General features: G+C 42.9%; 2 protein-coding genes across 2 annotated transcripts; both read left to right on the top strand.

Annotated features, from left to right (window-relative positions):
• Window positions 1-240: 240 nt before the first annotated feature.
• Window positions 241-1,888, top strand: F4812DRAFT_31170 (cytochrome b5). Its single transcript, XM_047931352.1, has 4 exons — window positions 241-554; window positions 749-1,033; window positions 1,155-1,281; window positions 1,381-1,888. The coding sequence occupies exons 2-4, from the start codon at window positions 918-920 to the stop codon at window positions 1,543-1,545; spliced, it is 408 nt and encodes a 135-aa protein (XP_047795204.1). The 5' UTR covers window positions 241-554; window positions 749-917; the 3' UTR covers window positions 1,546-1,888.
• A 402-nt stretch (window positions 1,889-2,290) lies between these two features.
• Window positions 2,291-3,960, top strand: F4812DRAFT_410766 (transcription initiation factor IIE, beta subunit). Its single transcript, XM_047932554.1, has one exon. The coding sequence runs from the start codon at window positions 2,488-2,490 to the stop codon at window positions 3,352-3,354; it is 867 nt and encodes a 288-aa protein (XP_047795203.1). The 5' UTR covers window positions 2,291-2,487; the 3' UTR covers window positions 3,355-3,960.
• Window positions 3,961-12,290: the final 8,330 nt, after the last annotated feature.

Here is a 12,290-nt window from a genome sequence, read left to right as displayed (position 1 = left end):
AGCGTGAATATAAAACCGGACGGAAACCTCAGATCCGGACCATGGGGGTCAATGTAATCGGAGGGTGAACATTGACACCAGTGCCATATAGATCCGTGATCAACCCGGATAAGACAGAAGAAAGTAAAAGCGTATTCGATTCCTCATATATTCGATGCATACCGATGCCCACTAACAATTTAGGAGATATAATGCAGTTTATTTCATCAATTACAAATATAATTGTTGCGACAAAATGCCGTGTACTTTATCAAAGTCTGAGAAATCTCAATATCTGTTATCAAATTATCTAAGTAGGTACGATTCGTACAGTTAAATAACCAATAAAATTATGCAATGCTACCTCTTACACAATGCTCGCAAAGCAGGTACCGACCGACTATCCGGTCTTAAGAGGAATACATAACCGACCAGCCGAGGCGTGCATAAGATTCTTGTACATAACTCAGGAATAAGGGCAGAAGGGCTAGGTAGCTTCCAGGTGTACGTAGCTTGTAGTACGGGTCAAGGAAGCAGCTAACCAATCTCAGGGTCCATTTGACCCATTATCTTAGGTGAGCTTATCCAAGGATCCCCATAGCATCCTGATAAATGAATTAGGGAAGTCCTGATTCGCTAGGACTTGTGTGAATGGGGGGTGCCCGTGCTGCCGTGGCACTCCGCAGACCGCTAGCTCCGAAATTTTCTAGGGGAAAAAGACAAGTCCAACTTAAAGAAGTTCAACCACCAATACAATTAATTTCATAAGCTCTCTTATCCCCCAACTTTCCACAAGTTCCTCAACAATCTCCGAACTCCGTTCCCGTTCCCGTGCATCCAGTGCCTTCATCTCGATTCGAAAGTCTGCGTAGCAAGCGGTTTCTATTGATATTTTTCCTCTTTTAAACCTCAAAAATATTAAATACAACAAATTCAAAATGGCGGACAAGGAGTACACCTACCAGGATATTGCTGAGCACAACACTAAGAAGGATCTTTTTGTTGTTATCCACGATAAGGTCTACGATTGCACAAAATTCGTCGATGAACATCCGTAAGTACTCCAACTCCAACGTATGATGCGATCCCCGAGTCGCAATTTCTTCCCCGCCTTGCAGCAACTCGCCAATACTCGGACTTGGTGGCGTATAAGCTGACTCGTCTCCTCTTCATAGTGGTGGTGAAGAAGTTTTGTTAGATGTCGGTGGCCAAGATGCGACGGAAGCTTTCGAAGATGTCGGCCACAGTGACGAAGCTCGAGAGACCTTAGAACAACTCCTCGTCGGTACTCTTAAGCGACAGGTAAGAGAGACATGTCCTATTCCCTATGTCTCTAAAAATAAAGAAATAAGCCATACCTCTCTCTCTTGTTTCCGACATGCTGACGGTTTTTGAATACAGCCCGGTGACCCTTCCCCCAAGGACCGACAGTCATCTCTTGCGCCTGCCGCCAACACAAGCTCTGCTGGTATGGGAACTGCTTTGTACGCCATTATCTTCATCGGAGGTTTACTTGGTTTCGGTGCATTCCAATACTTCCAGGCGCAGCAAGGCAAAGAGGCTTAAACGGGATCGTACATTTCGGAGTGAATTGTTTGGGGATTAAGAGCGTCCAGGATGATTCAGGGGATGGACGATTTATATCCTCTGGGCAATGTATTTGATGAAAGGTACTCAATAGATGGAGCTATTTAGTTCTTCGCGATGCATTGGTCCATTGTTCTTACCATCATTCAGACTTTCTTAGTTAATTTAGAACACCAAGTCGGATGAAAATATAGATAGCTCATTTAACATTAGTAGAGAGATGAACTTGCTAGAAGACAGCAGTCACTTTTTTAATAAAAAGGCAGTTTTAATAATTCCGATGATCGAAAGGAGTAGGAAGTACTGTAGCAATGAATTAATATAATTCGGAATATTTATCTCCAACCATTGATTACACGCATGGCGTCCAATACATTTCCCGTCTTTAATAACAGTAACAGAACAATCACTAGGAGGGATAGGTAATAAATCATTTAAGTAGCATTCGTATTCTAAACCTTCGTTGTGTTATTAAAATGACATAGAGCTATTCATTGTGACAATAGTTTAGTATTAATGCGACAATATAACAGATCCCGATTGTTTGTAAAGAAAGATACGTTGCTTCTTTGATCCTTTTTCTAAGGAATACGTGGACGTCCCAAGAACGTCCCAAGGTGTCCCAATATTTTGTCAAAGAAAAAGAACTGATAAGGATAAGATTCATCCCAACTTTCCAAGACACCCCACCGGAAACCCACTAAACCTTACAAGCGTGGATGCACCTAATCGATGTAATTAGTGGGCCTAATTTTAGAACATTAAAACATTACCTAACAATTGAAGGTATTATTCAGCCTCGTCTTTTCATTCTTCATTCTTTCCATCATCCTGCGCTTTTGACGAGATCTCTTTCATCAATAAAAATCCCTCGTCGCGACGTCGCATAAACTATACGAATCGATTCCGAAACACCCCATCATGTCTCCCTTAAAACCCGCGAATGGCATAAAAAGGTCGGCGCCTGCTTCATCGACCGCATCGCCATCCGGAGCGAATCCAACTAAGTCCGACATCAAGCGCCAAAAACGCGATGAGAGTTTTACGAGGGATTATGCTTCGACTCCGACACCTGCAGCTGCAGCTGCAGCCGCCGCAGCGAGAGATATCGGCGAGCATAGCAACACGCATCTACAATACGCTGTCGATTTCCTCAAAGCGAAAGGCAGTCCTAAACCTATACAAGAAATCCTGGACCACCTGACGCTACAGCATCTTCCCGAGGACCAGCAACGCGTGTTCGTTCACAATTTGAAGACGCATTCTCGTGTTCAGTTCAACCCTGCTCCCAAAGTCAAAGGCCAGCAATTTGATTGGCGTGCCGGTACCTATGAGTATAGAGCCAAATTACCTGGAGTGAATTCCAAGATAAAACTCTTGGAATACCTACAACACAGGAAGGATCAAGCAGGCCTATCGATTAAAGATATCAAAGATGGCTGGCCGGACTGCGATGCCGCGATCGAAGAACTGGAGCAGGAACACAGGGTTATGGGTATTCGCACCAAGAAGGACACCCACGCGCGATTCATCTGGCCCGATTTCCCAGAACTGCACCACGAGGTCGATCCGGAGTTCCGAGTCATGTGGTTCCAAGAAGCCCTACCCTCCGTCGATGACATGCCTAGGAAGCTGAAGGCGTTGGGTCAGAAGGCTACGAGCGAGGGGAAGACAGATGCGAACCTCGGCCAAAAGGCGCCGCCGAAGCGAAAGAAGGCCTCGCGCGTTCAGAAGAAATTCGAGAACGAACACATGAGGAACATCTTCGAGCAGCACAAGCGCAAGTGATCTTAGCCTTGGTCGTCTGGTGGGAAAGCTCTGGGCGTGTCTATTAAGGGGCTTGTTTTATTATTGGGTTAGGCTATTCCTACAAAATAGTACTAGAGCCGGGGAAGGGAGAGAGTGAAGCAAGCATTACGGCGTTCGGTCAGTCTTATTCATGAGGTGTTTCGGAACGGAAAGGGGAAACTAAATTTACCCCCTATATAAAATAATGGATACACGCATACTCGGTAGGTAGGAAAAATTAATACGCGACGGCGAATTTTCGATCAATATCTGTGTTCTGTTACATTAAATTCCCATCCAAATGTTTGGGTGCGGAGCAAACTCAAGACGGAACAGGTTAGGTAGGTTTATCGACACCATCCTACCATGTCACGACTTCGCTGCGAGTCCATCAAGAAATAGGCCATGCCTTAGAGGTAGGTAGAAAAGAAACCAACCAAGTGGTTACATTTTAAAAACATCGAAGCAGTTGAAGTCAGCTTAGAGAGCTATACTTTTATGTTTCTCTCCCCTTTCCCCTTTACATTAAAGCAACATAGAATGAAGAGAGAACTGGGGTAAATATACCGGCTACAGCCACAAGTTAATATAATAAACAAAGTTTACAATTGTTTGTTGTCATGTTCGTCGTCTTGGTGAACCCGATACTAGCTAAGCACTTAGAAAAAGGAGGTCATTAGAGATGACGATTCGTATTGAAGGCTTGTGATCGAGCCTTGCGTCATTATATACCAGTGAGCTCGATTTCCACCATTACTGAGTGTTTAGGCATCAAATCTACATTTAACCGGCATCTAGAATTGGGTTCTTTTGTGTTATGTTAGATACCAGCCTATACTTATGATCGCCGTTAAACAGGAGCCAGACTCTCCTAAGCGCATGCTACCTATTTCGCACACTCACTATCCAAAATCCTGTTACAAAGCAACAGATACCTGGGTAGGCAGGCAGTCGATAATTCTATTCTGGGAAGAGGATAGGGATGATCTAACTAGAAGAATACAAACTACCTAACGTATATACCTACCTATGTAGGTACCTAACCTAAATGTATAGACATTGCTGAGGTTGGCACACCTACAGTGAAACCAGAAGGGTGAATAATGCATGGTTAACAATCAAGTTCGAGTCTCAGATGAGAGAAAGTTCAATACTATCAGGCTTATATCATAAGTATTATATAAGGTACCTAGGTAGGTAAGTAGGTTTTATTTAACGAATCCCTCATGGGACATTCACATATTCTGCACCTGTTCACTGTCGTCCTCTAACTTCGCGAACTTAAGGCTTATTAGCTAAATACCAGTGCTATCTAAGTACCCAAATAACTGGCAAATCCATTGGGAATTAGTATAGTAAAGAGTTAAAGCTATTGTTTCAGTTAATGAAAATATTTAACCGGATAATGCCATTAAAATAAGAAAAACATTCATGAATGACTAGTACTAAGAGATCAAGCTCATGCTTGCTGTATCAATGTCAACATCCTGTATTAGTGACTGTAAGTATTAGAACAGTTTCATATTCCTCGCACAGCCGACCGCCGTTCCTTTCACAAGTGCCGTTTTGTGTTTGCTTGCGTGTTCAGTTAAAGCGCACCTGCCAACCCAATTCAGCTATTACTAACCATTACTGGGCTTTCCATCATTAATATATTTTCCATATATACCCTCCATGATTTTCAGTAGCTTGCTATTGCGAGATAAACGGTGAAAAGAGTCTGCTATGTTGTATGGGTGCTTCGAGCACAGGATGGCCGGCTTACGCGGAAATCTTCGCCTAAGAAAAATTATATATCATAGTTTGGTTTGACCATCACAGCATCCGTCTCATAGAAGAGAACGTTCGGTTCAATATGAAGAAGTAGCACCAAAGTCGAAACATAGCTTAGCTTTCCATATACTGTCAATGAATTCATAACTTGGAGCCGAGCGGCCATTGCTATTGTTAGAGAAGTAGTAATTGCACTATGACTCAGGATAACATACAACTAATTTCAAACAAGATACGAAGCCCCCTATTCTCACAGTACGGTCCTAGCAACGTCAACCCCTCGAGTTGACATCGTCCTACCTCTTGGTAGTGTAGCGGTTTGATAGCTAGCTTCCGAACTCCTACACATATAGTTGTTACCTATGGGTTCCTGTTAAGACAAAATTTGGCACTCATTACCTGGTGTTTATTAAATAGCGTATGCACTTAGTAGCCAAGGTTTCTACTTTATGTTCTCGGTCCTAGAATACAAAAACCCTTTATAAGGGATCGAACATGTGTAGCGGCTCTTAGGGTTTCTATTAAAAGGCTCTTAATCAAAATCAAGGGATAATATGACTACCGACCTAGCTAAGGAAGTATAAATACAATTTCATAAAGCTGAGTGACATGTGTAGAGATGGCTTCGATACTCCGCAGCAGACTTTAACCCTTAATAACCTTGGGAATTTAAGCTTCGTATGGTAAATGTGTTGCTTATTCCAGGCGTCTTGTTAAGATTCCAACGATAGGATTTACTAACACGTAGTTGCTGGTAAATAAATAGGAGGTACCTAAGGTATTTGTCTTGCCTTACACCAGTGTATGATGCTAACTGCAATAAAACCTAGGGCGGATAATGTTGGCAACGAGAATTTACAAAAGACCGCTCTGCAATGCGTGGAAGCGCCCAGCTAACCTGACTAGAAAGGATTTAGGTCTACAGAAGTCAAAAGACTGGCTTGCGATTTATTGTAAGTTGAAGACTACTGGAATTATTCACGGATGAGAAAGAGGCACTTTGCTAATGACTCCTATTGAACCATCAAGAGGAGAAACCAGCTAGCCGCATTATGTTGTCGTGGTGGTCGTGCCTTCAATAGTGAATAGCCACCAGGAAGGTAGGACTTCCGTTGGCAGTCCACCAAAGCCACTTTTTGGCTGCTCTTTCAATACACTTAAATCGTATTACCTTGGGTACTTTTAATCAGTTTTGTATATCTTTGTTCACGAGTGGTAGCACATAATAGCTTGTTTTCTATCAGAAATACAGGCACCTAGGCTCTATCGACGATACATAAAACGCCATTTGGCAGCTTTCGTTTGTAGATATGTATTAGCAGTTGCTATATAGCAAGCGGATAATATACAATTCAGTGGTCTCTTTAATATTATTCTATTATACTAGTTCAAGCTCCTTTTATTCCAAGGCCAACCATATCGATGGGCTACAATATTTCAGGTATGCTTGGAGACAACCCATAAAGTTACTACTTCAGCGGATTGCGGTACTTAGTGTGGTCGGTCGGTAACAGATGATTCGATCGCTTCTACAAAATCCCTTCCACCGCTCCAACAACTCTTAAATTCCAATGGAGTCATCTCTCCCATTGTAGGTCTTCGCAATTAACTAAATCCTTTTGCAGTTATTATACTGGAGGTAGATATCGGCGCTTGATGAACGAGGACCTAGTGATTGAATATGGTATCGGTTGAATAAATATAGACAGTGTAGATGAACTAGTATTACAATACTTTCGTTAGCAATTAGCGTCTTGAAATGATGATTTTGTGTCTGGCTAGGGAGTTTCTTAGAATACTTACTATCAAACTATCATTGGAACAGCCGTCCAATGCAATGTTGAGATCGTATCTTCTCCGTTCCGCCTAAAGCTCGATACCGGTAGATAGGTAGATCGTTCCGCAGCTCTACAGTGGAAGGAGATATCGATTTAATTCTCCGGTTCTAACCTAAGTAGCGTCCTATATGGTTACATCGTATCGGGCCGCGGGCCATTTGATAGTGCTTGCGCGATACTTGGTCCTTGATATTAGAATGATTCGTGCCGGTTGGCCAAGACACGTTCAGGGGAGTCGGGCATAAACAACAGGTGGCTTGGGAATTTTGAAAAGATCATTCATTATTTGTTCTTTAAGTACCTGTTCGAAGTGTATGCTTGGGTATTGGGGGCGTATACGATGTTTTAGGACAGTAGAAATAGGTTAGGTTATTACTCGCCATAATCACAAACACACGCGCTTTGCATGAGAGATGGAATCTCTCGGTGGTCATCTCTGAGAGACAGTATTCCTATTGTTGGTTTGTCGCGATTATTTAGTTTCGTTTGATCGTTGGCATATATCTTTTGCAAACTCCGTCGTTCGGAGCTCAGCATAAAACGTGTTACAATGCATGACTACCTACCTAATAAAGGGGGCTTTTATATCAGCATTTATACGTCTACACAGAGCAGCAAAGGAATTTATGGTCCCAAAATTTATTACATACAGAATATCAAGGGGGATATTAAGGCTTGTCATGCTGAACGATTTGGAATTAAGCTAGGAGGGACAAATTCCTCTGTAAAAGATCTTGTAGTGGTTTGAATATAGAAGGACTAGAGCGAATTTTACAGAAGTAGTACGCAATAAGAACAAGTTATTGTATTATGACTTAGGGGGTTGTAAGCTACCTACAGCAGCAGTGTTTAGCCCTACAAGGCTAGGCCTTTGGGCATAATACCAGCCTCGTTGTAGTAATTCTACCTGTCCCAATCTTCCCTATAGCTTAGAGAGATTAATTCACTTTAGGATATGTTCCAGCAGAAGAACTACGTAAAGATTGTACCTCGTAATATAATAGCAAGTAAATACCCGTGAATAGTAGCATACATTCGGCATTCTCAACCATATGTCATAGCCATCGTCTTTGGAAGGCACGCTTCGATCATTAACTAAGAGACATGGAAGTCACTAAGAAGCCATAATGTCATTATGGGAGTAAGTAACTCAATCTCCAATCTTCATAATTACTCTGAATATCTAGAGTTTGTTATGGCTTTGATCTAGTTGTGTTAATATTGGTCTTTATAGTAACACTTTTAAGACTTGTGAACTTAACGCTTTGTAAAATGTAGTCCTTGGTGAATTGCTTCACGTTCTTATCCTGTATTAATGCTTGCTTTTTATTAGCCAGGGTTATTGCAAACATCGCTTAACACGTAACAATATAATGGCATATAATTATTCAATGATCAAAATATTTTTATTGCAATTCCGGAAATACTGCTTTTATTGGGTACGCAAAAATCAGTTTTCAACCGTTAACATAATTATTTCCAGAACAACGCAAGTCACATCAAAAAGTTGGCAAATATCCTTAGGTCAGCTTTCTCTCGAGCGGGAATTCATTGTTTTAGGTCGGAAGGGATATCCTTGTCTCGGTCTATCGTGTATTAAAAGTTGCCAAACCCACCTAAATGGAAATTAGCTCTGGTTCTCGGGAAACTCTTTCGGACGAATCCATAGCCTCGATGGGAAGCCCTACTATTTTGACTCGCTCGATACCGTTGTTCCACGGACTTATCAATAATTTCAAAGCGTCGCTTGACATACACTATTAGCGTATTCCCTTAGCTCTTAGTCCAAGGCCCCGTGGGGGCGGAAGGACACCAGAGAGGTGGAGACGACATGGTCTAGCTAACAGCACATTTCCCAAGAATAACAAGCACCTTGATACAGGGAGGCAGAAGGAATATCTTAGGAGAATAGCAGCGCAGGGCAACCTAAAATCTTACACTAACCCATCGTAGTCGATCCAGTTACTCCATTCACCTGGTTATGGCGAGCCCGAAGACGTGTGTGCCCCCTTAGAATGAATTACCTATCCAGCCCTAGATCAAACAACCTGTATAATACCCAGCGGAATAAGCAGTGCATGAAACAAATATTTGTCGCTAGACTACCTATCGCCCATCTCGACTTAGTGATATGGGTCCGGTCAATGCTGTAATGCTTATGAACCTCGACAGTCTCACAAGTCTTAATATGTGCTGCAAGAGATCGTATGATCGGTTTCTGGCATTAGAATCTTTGTTTACACGAAGCAATCCGCAACCCTCCTTTCCCCACACGAAGTTTTTACAAATCGAGCAGACCAGCACAAAGTATCGTCTACCTAAGTCAGGGCCAAGCTGCCGCTGCAAAATTTCATCTTACACGACCTTAGCTCCCGTCGGCGATCGATTCAGCTAACTTCAACAAAGCGGGTTATGCCAATAGAATTGCCGATTCTCCAGGCTAGTAACGGACATGCCGTAGGTGGCACGCGGTTTAGATTCGGGGGGAAATTGTGGTGACATCCCATGAATCATGCAGCGCTTGATTTCGCACCTCGGTGAAGTACTATTCGGTACTTGTAGGTAAAGCTCCGTGATGTATACTACTTGGCTGGAAGTCGGTTAGGTAGAAGCCATTATTACCGATCCTTGATGTTAATGTAGGTAATGATGACCACGGCACGCAACATACACGACTTCTACGCCGCAGGTCCCGTCTTAGTAGCAGGTTATCTAGGATGATCATTTGCTTACAACGCACGATGAGCGAAACTCGCTACTGCAGCTTCTATCTTAGAATCTGCAAGGCCGGTATTGCTAGGCAGCATAGGTAGGTAGGTAGGTATCCTGGGGATGTTTGCTTGAAAACATAAGGCTACGCGCCCTCGTGGGGGACCACACGCGAGGCGTAGTAGTATTTGAGTCACGCAAAAGCCCTGTAAACAAATATATCACATAGTAATCCTCAAAAGGGGATATATTGATATTACTTTTGCTGCAGGTGATGAAGGATCTGCAACACTTTTTGCAACTATTACTACGTAGTATGCAGCTCGCAGTCCTGCATAGTGGCTGGTATCATTATTTGTAGCTGCAGGATACCAATTTAACCTAAGGTATGTCATAATATGTATCGAAGAGATTTACACTCAGAATAAGGGGCGACCTCATGAGTCCATCTACAAGAGCATGCTGTTGATACAATGCTACCTTAGGTACCTCTAATACAACATGTATACTACACACAGTAAAAACTCGTCTTTGATAGATGTCTGCGATCTCTTTTCCGGAATAGGATGGATGCCTTGCAGGATGAAGCTCAATACCTAATTTACGGTTGCTTCGAAGGTGGAGGATTTCAGGAAGATAATTACGCTTCTAAGGTGCCACCGCATCTATTCCAAGCCTTGAATCTTCAGAGTAGTTTGCGGTATATACAGTAGTTAGATAGTTACCAATATTTACTCTTTAATGATAGGTCGTCGATTCACCTTGCAACAGCTCTTTGCTGCTTTATGCGTGGACAGTATTGCCCCCTTACGTACCTGGTAGATACCCTTACCTGACAGGCATATACAATACTTGTTAACAGGATAGATAACTATACCCATTTTTATATTTTGAACTTATCGTCGTGATGTTTGTATTCCTCGATATTTTCTATAATATTAGCTTTTTTATTGATATACCATGAAAGTCTCCATATAGTCGTTTCGAACAAAATAAGTAATCTCGGCCCGAGTGTTTGTACGGACATGTCTGTTGCAGAGTTCGGGGTTTTCAAAACACAGTTATTAGTCAAAGCGAAGCCAGAGGTAATACTAATAATAAAAAGAGTCGACCGCCTCACGAATTTCACAGGCCGTGGCCTGCTGCCCGACGGGCTTCGCACGCACGTCGACGTAAATAGAAAATTATGGGGATGCTGTAATGAAAAGAAGCCCGTGGGTCCCGCTCAAAATGGCTAGAGACGTCAAGGACAGAGGTTTGACGAAACTAGGCCCAACGTCTCAAGCCCTTGCGGGCGAGCCGGGGTGGGTGCTTTTCATTGTTATTGCTGAAGAGCGAAGTGTGTCTAAACGTTCGCTTCCACAGTTGCTCCCTCGGACGGACTTAGCTGCGGAGAAGCTTACTCATTAGTTGACTGTTCACTAAAGATAAACCCGTCCGTAATAACTAGCTAAAATGTGAGCTGTGCTCAACGGGCGAAGTTTATGTGGATGTTACTATATATGTGTTTATGTATGTAAGAATAACGCGCCTGAGCAACCGTGCTTTTTTTTTTGTTCCTTCGGGCATTTCTGTGTCCCAGAGAGTCGGACGACCCAGAGGAAGGGTCTTCAAGGGTGACAATGGTAGGCAAGGGGGGCGTTCAGGACAGGGTACTCACCGGTTCTGGGTTCGCTTAAGGTCGTACTGGACCGCTACTGTGTAGTAGTGGACGGGGCGCGGATGCGAACCGTGTGCCGGGAAGACAAGGTCATTCCCTGTTCAGCGGAATGGAGTCGATAGGCCAGTGTGCTAGGGCGTTAGGGTTAACTGCGAGGCATTGCCTGTGGTCGAATGATGTGCGCTGATATTATTTTTGTTTGTACACTTTGTTACAACAACAGCATTGTCGAATCTTTAAACGAGTTGTTTCAAATTATGGATTCAACTATAGAATCTCAGGTAGCCATGAAACGGATAAATATTTGCATATAGGTACATTATATGTATTGAAAATACTTTAGTTTTTAATTCTTGGACTTTGTCATATTTTGATCACAATACAACACCTTGGTGACACCTCCATTACTCTTCTTTAATGTGGTATTAGAACCTTTCCTACACGTTACCTGATGTGATACGGCACTCGGGATAGATTAAAGAACTTGTCCGTGGCCGCCGGCCGTTGAGCCTCCGTATGTGCATTACAATGTACGGCAGGAAGCCCAGATGGGGATGGGCGGTGAAGGTATCATGCGTAAGTGTGGACTTATTCGGTACCTTCCTTATAAATCATATAGCAAACGCTTGGTGAATTACTGCGGGAGTATTCGTCTAGGTAAGTAGGTACCCAAGGTATGTACGTATTCATGTTGCGTCGATCCCAGCTAAGCGTCACCCCTTTTGAAGGGGGTCCAAGAATAAGCACTTCGTGAGCCCCTTCTTTAGTGGTTAGATACTCCTATACTGTTCTTGGTATGCGAGATGAGACTTGTGATCGTTTAAACAAACCATGAGGTAGATAGTATATCCTTACCAGTTGTGTTCTCAGCGAATCAAGTTTCTAGCAATAGTAGCTTCCGTAAGACCTGGAGACTGGAGGAAGCTGATTGCGAGTTAAGCGGACAAGATAAAGGA

The sequence above is a fragment of the Daldinia caldariorum genome (assembly GCF_022478825.1).
Source record: "Daldinia caldariorum strain CBS 122874 unplaced genomic scaffold F4812scaffold_1, whole genome shotgun sequence".
Taxonomy (NCBI): Eukaryota; Fungi; Ascomycota; class Sordariomycetes; order Xylariales; family Hypoxylaceae; genus Daldinia; species Daldinia caldariorum.
This window is presented reverse-complemented; position numbering and strand designations above follow the sequence as displayed.

Bases quoted from the DNA above. Each gene is read 5' to 3' on its own strand.
- F4812DRAFT_31170 (XM_047931352.1), top strand. From the start codon at position 918: ATGGCGGACAAGGAGTACACCTACCAGGATATTGCTGAGCACAACACT. The intron at 1,034-1,154 runs GTAAGTACTCCA...TCCTCTTCATAG, and splicing joins AAATTCGTCGATGAACATCC to TGGTGGTGAAGAAGTTTTGT. The intron at 1,282-1,380 runs GTAAGAGAGACA...TTTTGAATACAG, and splicing joins TCGGTACTCTTAAGCGACAG to CCCGGTGACCCTTCCCCCAA.
- F4812DRAFT_410766 (XM_047932554.1), top strand. From the start codon at position 2,488: ATGTCTCCCTTAAAACCCGCGAATGGCATAAAAAGGTCGGCGCCTGCT.